Genomic DNA, 13,969 nt, shown 5'->3' on the forward strand with positions numbered 1-13,969 from the left:
AAATGGGTCTAGTGTATCTACTTTCATCAGGGACACTGGTTGCTCATGCATTATTGTCTCTGAGGAAGCCCTGCCTGACGCTGACATCTCCAGCTGCCCGAAGGTTAGTGTTGCCGATTATTTAGGTCGTGTTGACCAGTTCCCTGTTGTTAGATGCTACCTGCGTTGCCCCTATTTCACTGTTTGGTCTAATGTGGTAAGAGCTCCCATTAAATTTGCTAGTGTCCTCATTGGTAATGTGCCCGGTGTTCGTGACCCTAACGACCCGGAACCATTAAAACTCTCCTCGGCACCAGCACCAGTCTCCTAGCCACCAGCACCAGTCCCCACGCCACCTGCTGACGAAGATGACTCGCCACCTGCCGACGCCGCCACGCCTGCAGCCAAGGTCCAAGCTGTAGAGACACGGACGGCGAAGGTGAAACGACCGCATCCCCTGATTCTGCCGAATTTGTTGCCACTGACTGTGACGCCCAAGGAATTCGCCAAGCTTCAAGACTCGTGTGCCACTCTGAAGCGGGTAAGGGAGAAGGTGACTTCCGGGGAGGAGGATCAGGTGAGAGATGGGTCGGTTTATAAGTTTGTTTCTATTAATGGGGTGTTACACAGGTCTTGTGTGTCATCCAAGCAACCAGCTAAAGTAGGTCGGTTTTTTCTTGTTGTCCCTGATGTTTGTCGTAGTAACATTCTCTCTGTAGCTCATAAGAGCCCTCTAGCAAGTCACTGTTCTCGTAGGAAAACTTATAGGAAGGTTGCTGATCAGTTTTACTGGCCAGGTATGGGGGCGGATATTAGAGCTTTTAGTAGAAGCTGTGATCAGTGCCCACGTATGTCCGCTAAGAGTAGAGTCCGTCATGTTCCACTTAAACCCTTACCCGTCATTGTAGAACCATGTTCTCGGGTAGTCATAGATTTTGTTGGACGATTCTCACCCCCCTTCCTCTAAGAAGCCTAAATTACATCAAGCTAATCTGTTAAGGCAATATAATTGCAGGACCCACATTGCTCGTATCCTTGACGACGTCCCCAAGCTGGAGTTAGTCGAGACACTACCCTGCAAGAGCTCCTGTGAAGTTCGGGCGCCAGACTCTGATGATCTCGGTTGCCAGTTGCTGACAACACCTGACGAGATAGAAGAATCCTCTACGACTGGAAATAGGCCCAAACTTAAACCTGGACTGAAGTGGACCCCATGTGCAGTTCCTTGATACGGCCTTAAGTTTTGGACATCAAGTTACCGCCTATTCTTTTATGAGACCCTTCTTTATTGTGCAATGTGTATTTAAGCATTTGTTGTAAGATGATTATGCTTTGTGTACTAATCTTAAGTTTTAATCTACCTTACAGTAGATTTTTGTTGGGGAAGCTGTGTAAGGGCGGAAACGATCTTCCTGCTCGTTACCGCTGCTAACTCTCTCGTTTGCTGGTGCGACCAACACTTGGGGGAGGTTGGACAGAGGTGAGAACGGCAGCGGCTACCTGTGTCACCGGCAGATTCACCCCAGCCGCCATAGTCACTATCTAGCTACCCCGCTGTTCGTCAAATTCTGGCTGTGATCTCATCATAGGTCCTGGACTCATGGGCTGTTTTCCCAGACCTTCACCTATCGACTGTCATTTCTCTGGACATCAACCACTACCGCAGCTGCCACGACTGCCAGCTCCTCTCCACTGTCTGTGCCCTGGTGTTGCGTCGGCTGTCGCTCGAGTGTGGAGTTGAATGGACGCTTCCCTACCCTGAGTGTGGATCATCGTGTTCCAGAACCTTCCCCCAGGGCCACTGCCGTAGCAAATATCTGTTCATTGTTTGATTCCCATTAATTGTTTGCTCCCTTTAATTGTTTGCTTCCATTAATTGTTTGATTCCATTAACTGTTGACTTCCTTAATTGTTTGACTCCCGTAATTATTATTTGATGTTTGTTGAGTGGTGTCAGAGTTTTGTGTTATATTTTTTATAGTAAAGAGATGTCAATCTCAAACGGTTGTTTGCTATTCCTCAGAAAACCATGGTCCTTGACTTTCCTTTATTAAGAACCTGATTAGTCTGGTAAAGGATTTCTATCCCTAATTCCCAGGCCTTTACAATGAATAAAGTTACATATATCTAGCCAAAAATATTAGTTGAAAAACTTTATGGAGACAGAGCTTCAATGGCTAAATTTTAGATTGACCAATAATTTTAATATAAAAAATGCAAAAATATTCAAGAACACAACTTTCTTGATATTTACTCCACTGGAAACGAATGTAAACATAGAACCGATTACTGTATTGGAGGACTAGCTGATCAGCTGATGCACATAACAAAGTGTGTTTCTCCTAAGGCTTTCAATCGAAGTTTTGTTCGTTAATGTAACTGAAAATCCTTATGGGAGCTAATTCGTTAACCGAAATTTCATTAATTGAACCATTCGTTAATCGAGGGACCACTGTATATTAATTTTATCAAACTTTTAGATAAACTATTCTTGATTATCATAGTAAAGAAATGGAGTTTCTAGCTTAATTAGAACTGCATTTACGGACTCCGGTAGTTTAGACTCAAGGAAAACATCCCCAGCACCCAGAAACATTCTGGGGAAGTGGACTAGTGTCTGTGTGTGCAAGATGTCTAGTTTAGACACTCGGAAACTTTTCCAAGTACAGTAACCGGAAAAGATTCCGGGGATAAGGAATTTTTCCGGGTTTGAGAAAGTCGTCTGGTTAGCCGGAAATCTCTCATCCCCGGAAGTGCTCTGCACCAATTGTTCCGGCTAATGGGGATATCACTGTTACTGTATATTACTGTACCATTAAAGCAGTGAAAAGACATAAATTCAGTAAGTGTGAAAGTACTTGTACAGTATACAGTAGTACCCCGCTTAATGCGGTCAATAAAACCCACAGGGTACCGTGTTAAGTGAAAACAGCGCTAAGTGAACAACAGAACATATGCGATTAATTCCAATAGAAACTGGCCCGACCCCCAAACTCCACTTTTTCCGACACAATACCTATGTTCTAGTAAAAATAACATCTTAATTTTATGATGGTACATGCACACAATTAATACTTTAAGAGAAATAGAGAAATACAGTCGCCAAGTTAATGTCCATTCAAATAATGGACTCAACTCCCTCCCCCTCTTCTCACACTACACTGCTGGCTCTTCCCTCTCTGAGAAATTTTGGGGGGAAAACCACTAAATTTTAATAAATAATACCTCAAACGAAAGTTAGGATCATACAATTGACATTGCTGGATTCCTTGTAAGACCAGGAATATTTTGAATATAAATGTCATATATTTTGCACAAAAGATAACATATTTACTCAGAGTAAACATTATATCTAAAATTTGTATGTCTAATGCAAAATCTATGATGTTTATATTCAAAATGATCACCAAATTGTAAGAATTCCAGCAATGTAAATTATATTCTGGCCGGGTAATTTGTATGAATTTTATGAGCTAAAACAAATATCTTCAGTTAATAAAAAAAAAAATATTCTTCAAGACACTATCTGTCAATCAAAGTACCCCACCTTGCCTCCCCCCTCTTCCAACCGCGTGGTCCGTCCCAACCATCCCCCCCCACCCCCCACCAATCCTCCCTTCAAGAGATGTTGGGTGAAAAAACTAAATTTTAACATTTTGTATTAAATAATACCTCAGATTAAAGTTAGGATAATATAATTGACATTGCTGGATTCCTTGTAAGACCAGGAATATTTTGAATATAAATGTCATATATTTTGCACAAAAGATAACATATTTACTCAGAGTAAACATTATATCTAAAATTTGTATGTCTAATGCAAAATCTATGATGTTTATATTCAAAATGATCATCAAATTGTAAGAATTCCAGCAATGTAAATTATATTCTGACCGGGTAATTTGTATGAATTTTATGAGCTAAAACAAATATCTTCAGTTAATAAAAAAAAAAATATTCTTCACACGGTAACAGATGGTCGGTCGGTCCCTCCCTCCCCCCCACCCCCCACCAACCCTCCCTACCAGATGTGTGGGAAAACCAGAATATTTACCTTTTTAGTAATAAATAATACCTCAAACTAAAGTGAGGATAATATAATTGACATTGCTGGATTCCTTGTAAGACCAGGAATATTTTGAATACAAATGTCATATATTTTGCACAAAAAATAACATATTTACTCAGAGTAAACATTATATCTAAAATTTGTATGTCTAATGCAAAATCTATGATGTTTATATTCAAAATGATCACCAAATTATAAGAATTCCAGCAATGTAAATTATATTCTGACCGGGTAATTTGTATGAATTTTATGAGCTAAAACAAATATCTTCAGTTAATAAAAAAAAAAAATATTCTTCACACGGTAACAGATGGTCGGTCGGTCCCTCCCTCCCCCCCACCCCCCACCAACCGTCCCTACCAGATGTGTGGGAAAACCAGAATATTTACCTTTTTAGTAATAAATAATACCTCAAACTAAAGTTAGGATAATATAATTGACATTGCTGGATTCCTTGTAAGACCAGGAATATTTTGAATACAAATGTCATATATTTTGCATAAAAAATAACATATTTACTCAGAGTAAACATTATATCTAAAATTTGTATGTCTAATGCAAAATCTATGATGTTTATATTCAAAATGATCAATCATATTGTAAGAATTCTAGCAATGTAAATTATATTCTGGCCGGGTAATTTGTATGAATTTTATGAGCTAAAACAGGCAGGCAGGCAGTCAGGCAGGGTGGCAGGTGGGGGGAATCTAAAAATAGCTCTCGAGCCGGACACTCTGCGGGTATACGTGGAAAAAAACCCGCGTTAAGTGAAAGTTCAGCTCTGGCGAGGCACCGCGTATACGTGAAATCGCGCTAAGCGAAACCGTGTTAAGCGGGGTATTACTGTACTGTACTTAGCAGACTGAACAATACAGTATATGGTAGTGTGTAAAGGGTGTATATACAGTATACAGTGCATGTACAATCCTTAATTCATGGAGGGAGAAGAGAGTGACAGTTAACAACACTTGCTACAGTAGATGGTACAAGGCAAAGGCAGGCCATCCTTTATTGTCATATCACAAGATCAAGACAACAGCATCTGCTGGTGAGTACAGTATAGTGTATACAGTAGTGCATTTTGTTTACTTACAATATATTGTACGTGCACAGTGGTATTTGCATAAATAAATACAGCCCTGTATCTGTCCATGCAATATGCATGTTTACTCTCAAAAAACTTTTCCAGCATCCAGACACATTCCAGGGATGTATGATAGTGTCTGTTCATTTGAGATGTGTAGTTAACTCTCAGAAAACTTACCCTAAAACCTGGGAAAATTCTGGGATGTGCGATTTTTCCCATGGATGATAAATTCATCTCCATACCTAGATATATCTCATTCCCAGAAGGGCTCTGCACCATTTATTCCAGCTAACAGGGATATCATGTACAGTATAGGCATTTGGTGTGTTCCAAGTTTCCAGCTTCCCTACATACAGTATACAGGGTATGTCATTTTTGGGTACCCTGTATTAAATACAATACAATACAGTACAGTACAGTACAGTATGGTATGGTATAGTACTGTATAAATATTGAACTACAGTACAGCATTATGACAAACCAAATGCTTAAGGACCCTAACAGAAATAGTACAGTGAAAAGGAAAGTACACACTTTCATTCTAAGGCTACAAATGGCTAAATTTTAAGTTGTGCCATGATATCAATACAGACTCGATGAGATAATCAGTAAAATAAAAAATTCTATACCCACCTTGGAGCACGTCCATGATCTGCCAAAATGCGATTATCTCTGCCAAGATTTCTAGTGTGGATTCGTGAGATCTCCATATTGATTTCTTCCAAAAGGGCTGACCAACCACCTGCTAAGAAGCGACCACGGTGACGAGAATATCCACCAAGTTGTTCATCTGCACCCATACCACACAAGAGAACCTTTGTATGGCAATACAAAATATTTTGTAAAGCAGAGATAAAGATATACAGTACAGGTTGACAATCCCTTATCCGAAATCCTTGGGACCAGATGCATTTCGGTTTTTGGAATTTTTCAGATTTCAGAATGGTTAGTTTTTTTTTTTTTTTTTTTTACAGGGATCAGCCCACCCGGGCACAGCAGGTCACTGACTCACATTGGGGCCTGGGGGCTAAAATATAATGCAAATAATAATTATAATAATAATAATAATAATAATAATAATAATAATAATAATAATAATAATAATAATAATAATAATAATAATAATAATTCATAGATCTCGGTCATGTTTCTCACTTTTGATCTTTTTTTTCATTCTTGTATTTCTTTATTATTATTATTATTATTATTTCATTATTACAGTATTATTGTTATTATTATTATTATTATTATTATTATTATTATTATTGTTATCATTCTTATTTTATTTTTGTGTATTTTTTATTAAAAATTTTATTTATTATGAATAATTATTATTATTACTGTATTATTATTATTATTATTATTATTATTATTATTATTATTATTATTACCTGTATTATTATAATTATTATTACTATTATTATAATTATTATTACTATTACATTTTCACCCCCCAGGCCCTGATGTGGGTCAGTGACATGTGCCCGGGTGGACTAATACCCGTGTAAAAAAAAAAATTTGCTCCAATTTTTTTTTTCGGTTTTCAGAATTTCAGATAAAGGGTTTTCAACCTGTATAACATAATCCATTTGTGTATATGCATTTATATCTCTCTGCAGTATTTTTATTTAGAGATCTGCAAAGCATTAAATTTAAGATGAACACTGAGGAAAGAAATTATTTGGGAGAAAAAAAATAAAAATTAACCATTAGCTGCAACTATCCAGTCAACACAGTATTTATGAGTAAACCCTACAAAAAAGTCACACTGCACAGTACTACAAAGTACAGACTGTGTAAGTCAATTATGAATCAAGTCACCCAATGGGTTATCAAGATAATACAGTGTACTTTATCTGGAAGCAATGACTGGAAAAAGCCAGTCTTCAAATTCATTACAGCAGGACAGGGCGACCACCCTTAACCTCGAGGATACACTACTAGTACAGTATATGTACTATATATCATGCTAATACGTAGCAGGTAGTAGGCAGCTATCAAACAGGGAGGTACTACCGCCTGGGACGATATTGGAAGCATGTGTTGTCTAATGGTAGACCCTGCTGCCATATGGCATCACGAAAATTGTGACCAAGTCCCAGGTTGCTTATCTGACTTTCTGCCTCATTTACACACAATTGCAGGGTCTCAATTGTTTCTCTTACTATTGACAACACAACATACATACAGGTACATGTACAGTATATTGTTTCTCACGCTTGATCTTTTTTCATTTTGTATAATTTATGGTTCTTTATTATTATTATTATTATTATTATTATTATTATTATTATTATTATTATTATTATTATTATTATTATTACTACTGTATTATTATTATTATTAATACATTTTCGCCCCCCAGGCCCCGATGTGGGTCAGTGACCTGTGCCCAGGTGGGCTAATCCCCATAAAAAAAAACAAAAAAAAACACGCATTGCTACCGTCATCCCTTGCCCTAGAGCAAGCAGTAAACAAATGTCAACTCTCGAGGGGTGGAGATGGGTGGGATGTCGAAATCGCATTCTGGACTTTACCACAAAAACTGGTTTTTAGAAAGAAAAAAACGGCTCTTTGTTCAATCCAGAATGCGACGTCTAGCTTTGAATACCTGAGCAGGAGGTGGAAAGGGAGGTGACATTGCGTATAAGGCTCCGCTAGATTAGGTCCAGATTAAGTTTTTGGAATATTTTCCAATACAGTGGTCCCTCGGTTAACGAAATTTCGGTTAACGAATTACCTACCATAAGAAACTTCAATTCGGTTAACGAAAAAAAATTTGATTAATAAAATCCTTACAAAAATCACGTTTTGTTTTGAACATCAGCTGATAAGCTGAGGAGGTACTCAGCCAATTCAGTAATCTCTTCTATGTTTACATTCGTTTCCATTGGAAAAAATATCATAAAAATTGTGCTCTTTAATATTTGTGCATTTATTTATACAGTATTAAAATTACTGGTCATTCTAAAATTTAGCCATCCAAGCTCTGTCTACATAAAGTTTTTCAACTATTATTGGCTCATATATGTAACTTTATTCATTTATTGAAACTCATTTACATGCACACACTGTCCTGAGGGCAAAGCTGAACTGTACATGTAATCAGAATAATGTACAAAATGATTACTAAAATTTTTGTCTAGTGCAAACTATGGCATGTTTACATTCAAATTAATCACTATCTTATAAGAATTCCAGCAATGCAAATTAAATTCACCCCGGTCACTTCTATTAAATTTTATAAGCAAAAAACAAAAACTCAATCTAAAGGACATAAATGAACAATTAAATACTTCACACCACAGGCATCAACTGTCAAACATGTCACTGTCACCCCTCCCTCTCTCCCTCCCTACCCCCCACCTTCCAAAGAAAGGTTTGGGGGTTTTCAGAAGGCTTTAAGTTTTAATCATATATAATATATCAGACTAAAGTTAGGAGAATATAATTGACATTGCTGGAATCCTTGCAAGACAGCGAATAATATGAATACAGTTGTACCCCGCTTTACGCGGTCAATTGAACCCACAGGGTACCGCGTTAAGTGAACAACAGAACATATGGGATTAATTCCAATAGAGACTGGCCCGACCCCCAAACTCTACTTTTTCCGACACAATACCTATGTTCTAGTAAAAATAACATCATAATTTTATGATGGTACATGCACACAATTAATACTTAAGAGAAATAGAGAAATACAGTCACCAAGTTAATGTCCATTCAAATAATGGACTCAACTCCCTCCCCCTCTTCCCTCTCTGAGAAATTTTGGGGGGAACCACTAGATTTTAATAAATAATACCTCAAACTAAAGTTAGGATAATATAATTGACATTGCTGGATTCCTTGTAAGACCAGGAATATTTTGAATATAAATGTCATATATTTTGCACAAAAGATAACACATTTACTAAGAGTAAACATTGTATCTAAAATTTGTATGTCTAATGCAAAATCTATGATGTTTATATTCAAAATGATCATCAAATTGTAAGAATTCCAGCAATGTAAATTATATTCTGGCCGGGTAATTTGTATGAATTTTATAAGCTAAAACAAATATCTTCAGTTAATAAAAAAAAAAATATTCTTCACGACACTATCTGTCAATCAAAGTACCCCACCTTGCCTCCCCCCTCTTCCAACCGCGCCAGATGGTCGGTCCGCCCCAACCCTCCCTACCAGATGTGTGGGAAAACCAGAATATTTATCTTTTTAGTAATAAATAATACCTCAAACTAAAGTTAGGATAATATAATTGACATTGCTAGATTCCTTGTAAGACCAGGAATATTTTGAATATAAATGTCATAAATTTTGAACAAAAGATAACATATTTACTCAGAGTAAACATTATATCTAAAATTTGTATGTCTAATGCAAAAACTATGATGTTTATATTCAAAATGATCATCATATTGTAAGAATTCCAGCAATGTAAATTATATTCTGGCAGGGTAATTTGTATGAATTTTATGAGCTAAAAAAAAAAAAAATATATTATACTTCACCGCAGATATGAGTAGATGAACCACGTTAAGTGAAAGTTCGGTTCTGGTGAGGCACCGCGTATATGAGAAATCGCGTTAAGTAAAACCGCGTAAAGAGGGGTAATACTGTATAAGCGTCATATATTTTGCACAAAAGATAAAAAAATTTTCTCTCGAATAAAATTCTGAAATTAGATCTAAAATTTGTATTTCTAATGTTCATATTCAAATTAATCACTATCTTATAAGAATTCCAGCAATGTAAATTATATTCTGGCCGGGTAATTTCTATGAATTTTATGAGCTAAAAACAAATATCTTCAGTAAATAAACAAATTATACTTCACCCAGGCACAATACGTTACGTACGTTGTAGTAAAAATAACATCTTAATTTTATGATGGTATGAACACACAATTAATATTTAAGAGAAATATCAATAACATTAGGTTTTTTAACACTTACTTAGCAAAAGAGATGGCAGGGTACATGGAGATTGGGGTTGGTTCTGAGGCAGAGGGCAGATTATTGGCCCTCACCTGTATCACTTGTATCACTAGCCACAACAGAGGCTTGCAGGGCCTCTTTGTCAAACCTCTCAAAGTCCATATCCTCACTATCACTATCACTGACTTGGGCCGGCTGTGGTGGGTGGCGGGTGAAGAACTCGGTAATGTTTTGTTGACTGGGTGACCTTGTGCGCACTCTGCCCATGATGTAATGAACCGCGTAAATAAAAATTGTAGGTCTGGCAAGGTGCTGTGTAAATGACCACGTCCGTGCCCCCCCCCCCTCCCAGAAAAAAAACTTCCGTGACGTCTGCTGGACCACCACTCCATGACCCCCTGACGGAGACACGATGATCCTTCCCATACTGGCCAGATATTATGTGTGAAAGGAATATCCTTCCTTAGTAAGCATTTGCCTCCAGGTGTAATGTTAATCTACATCTATTGAGGATAAAATCTTTCACCTACAAATTGACAATAACACATTTGCTGTAATCAGACATATCTAGTTGCCTCAACAATTGCAACCCCCCGTTGCAATTGGGGTTGCAATTTCAAATTCTGTGTCATTACTAAGGAATAACGAAGAGTCTGGTGCACTCTAAGATTAAGAGAGAAAACGGAGGACTCAGGCATCCTGACCGAGAGAAAACGGACTCCTATGATGGGGGACACAAGCACTCACACGTGCCACACATACTGACAGACTTGACACTCACTTACTTGACAAGTTTTACCAACCATTAGTTGTGTACGTTATCTAGTGAATTTAGTCAATATTGTACAGTACAAGTACACAGCAATACAGTGGTCCCTCGGTTAACAATGGACCTAAGTGCAAACCTGTACTGTACATGTACTAAATAATTATGGTACTAAAATTGTTATGTCTATTGCAAATATAGATTGTTTATAGAGGTATTCAAATAAATCACAATCTTACAAGAATCCCAGCAATGTAAGTTATATTCACCCAGGTCATTTGGGTGGCAATTATGAGAAGAGCTTAGTCACTCTTAAGTAATGATAAATAAACACGCAGGCCTTCAGCGCTAACTATCAAATCATATCTCAAACAGGTGAGGTGACAGACATTCTGTCACCTCACCTCCCGCCCCCTCCCCCCCTGCTCCCTCCCTCTTCCCACATGCTCCTGGCTACCTCCCTCCTTGTGTTCCCAGACAAAAGATTGGTGATTTCTTTATGTTTATTTTATACAGTATTACCCTGCTTTACACGGTTTCACTTTCCGCGATTTCTCATTTACGCAGTACCTTGCCAGAACCGGACTTTCACTTTCCGCGGTGCATCTACTCATATACGTACGGTGAAGTATAATTTTTTATTTATTTTTTTTTATTTAGCTCATAAAATTCATACAAATTACCCTGCCAGAATATAATTTACATTGCTGGAATTCTTACAATATAATGATCATTTTGAATATAAACATCATGGATTTTGCATTAGACATACAAATTTTAGATCTAATGTAATAATTTGGTTTACACAAAGCAAATATTTTATCTTTTGTGCAAAATTTATGAAGTTTACATTCAAAATATTCCCTGACCTGCAAGGAATCCAGAAATGTCAATTATATTATCCTAACTTTAGTCTGAGGTATTATTTATTACTAAATGTTAAAATCTAGTGTTTTCATCCAAACATTTCTCAGAGAGGTAGGAGCCAGTGAGCTGGGAAGAGGGGGGGGGGGAGTTGAGTCCATTATTTGAATGGACATTAACCTGGAAACTGTAATCCCTGATCATCATATTGTAAGAATTCCAGCAATGTAAATTATATTCTGGCCGGGTAATTTGTATGAATTTTATGAGCTAAAAAAAAATAAAAATTATACTTCACCGTACGTATACGAGTAGATGCACTGCAGAAAGTGAAAGTCCGGTTCTGGCGAGGTACCGCGTAAATGAGAAATCGCGGAAAGTGAAACCGTGTAAAGCGGGGTAATACTGTGTATATGTATATATATACTGTATATATATATTGATAAAATCACACGGGAAAATGGAAACAACGGAGTACCTTAGCTTTCGTCTTTATTCAAGACATCTTCAGAGGCAACTGAAGATGTCTTGAATAAAGACGAAAGCTAAGGTACTCCGTTGTTTCCATTTTCCCGTGTGATTTTATCAAGATTTATCTTATCCACGTTTTCATTGTGGATTTACATGATATATATATATATATATATATATATATATATATATATATATATATATATATATATATATAGTAGTTAGTAGCAGGTTGCTGCTGCTGCTGCTGGCTGCTGTTGCTGAGCAAGGTTGGCTGGTGCTATAAGGCTGCTGGCTGTTGTTGCTACATGTCATCAGCTGTACCCTCACTTAACGCAGTCAATTGAACCCAGAGGGTCCCGCTAAGTGAAATCCGCGTTAAGTGAACAACAGAACATATGGGATTAATTCCAATAGAAACCGGCCCGACCCCCAAACTCCACTTTTTGAAGGCACATACCTATGTTGTAGTAAAAATAACTTCTTAATTTTATGATGGTACATGCACACAATTAATACTTAAGAGAAATAGAGAAATACAGTCGCCAAGTTAATGTCCATTCAAATAATGGACTCAACTCCCTCCCCCTCTCACACTACACTGCCGCCGGCTCTTCCCTCTCAGAGAAATTTTTGGGGGAAAACCACTATATTTTAATAAATAATACCTCAAACTAAAGTTAGGATAATACAATTGACATTGCTGGATTCCTTGTAAGACCAGGAATATTTTGAATATAAATGTCATATATTTTGCACAAAAGATAACAGTTACCTAGAGAAAAATTTTTATCTAAAATTTGTATGTTTAATGCAAAATATATGATGTTTATATTCAAAATGATCACCAAATTACAAGAATTCCAGCAATGTAAATTATATTCTGACCGGGTAATTTGTATGAATTTTAGGAGCTAAAACAAATATCTTCAGTTAATAAAAAAAAAAATAATCTTCACGACACTATCTGTCAATCAAAGTACCCCACCTTGCCTCCCCCCCTCTTCCAACCGCGCGGTCAGTCCCAACCCTCCCCCCACCCCCCACCAATCCTCCCTTCCAGGGTTTTTAACATTTAGTATTAAATAATACCTCAGATTAAAGTTAGGATAATATAATTGACACTGCTGGATTCCTTGTAAGACCAGGAATATTTTGAATATAAACGTCATATATTTTGCACAAAAGATAACATTCTTACTCAGATTAAACATTTTATCTAAAAATTTTATGTCTAATGCAAAATATATGATGTTTATATTCAAAATGATCATCAAATTATAAGAATTCCAGCAATGTAAATTATATTCAGACCGGGTAATTTGTATGAATTTTATGAGTTAAAACAAATATCTTCAGTTAATAAAAAAAAAAATAATTCTTCACGGGGTAACAGATGGTCGGTCGTCCCTCCCTCCCCCCCACCCCCCACCAACCGTCCCAAGGAGATGTGTGGGATAACCACTAAATTTTAATAAATAATACCTCAAACTAAAGTTAGGATAATATAATTGACATTGCTGGATTCCTTGTAAGACCAGGAATATTTTGAATATAAATGTCATATATTTTGCATAAAAAGATAACATAGTTACTCTGAGAAAAATTTTTATCTAAAATTTGTATGTCTAATGCAAAATATATGATGTTTATATTCAAAATGATCACCAAATTATAAGAATTCCAGCAATGTAAATTATATTCTGGCCGGGTAATTTGTATGAATTTTATGAGCTAAAACAGGCAGTCAGGCAGGGTGGCGGGTGGGGCAAATCTAAAAATAGCGCTTG

At 36.8% G+C, this 13,969-nt stretch overlaps 1 protein-coding gene across 1 annotated transcript in view; it reads right to left on the bottom strand.

Moving 5' to 3' along the window:
* Positions 1-13,969, bottom strand: part of LOC121858391 (asparagine synthetase domain-containing protein 1-like) — a 119,082-nt gene that overhangs the window by 16,036 nt on the left and 89,077 nt on the right. Inside the window, exon 7 of the mRNA XM_042354835.1 lies at positions 5,769-6,073. Within this exon, the coding sequence (XP_042210769.1) occupies positions 5,769-6,073 (305 nt within the window). The remainder of the gene's footprint in view (positions 1-5,768; positions 6,074-13,969) is intronic.

The sequence above is a fragment of the Homarus americanus genome, unplaced genomic scaffold, assembly GCF_018991925.1.
Source record: "Homarus americanus isolate GMGI-L3 unplaced genomic scaffold, GMGI_Hamer_2.0 scaffold57980, whole genome shotgun sequence".
NCBI lineage: Eukaryota > Metazoa > Arthropoda > Malacostraca > Decapoda > Nephropidae > Homarus > Homarus americanus.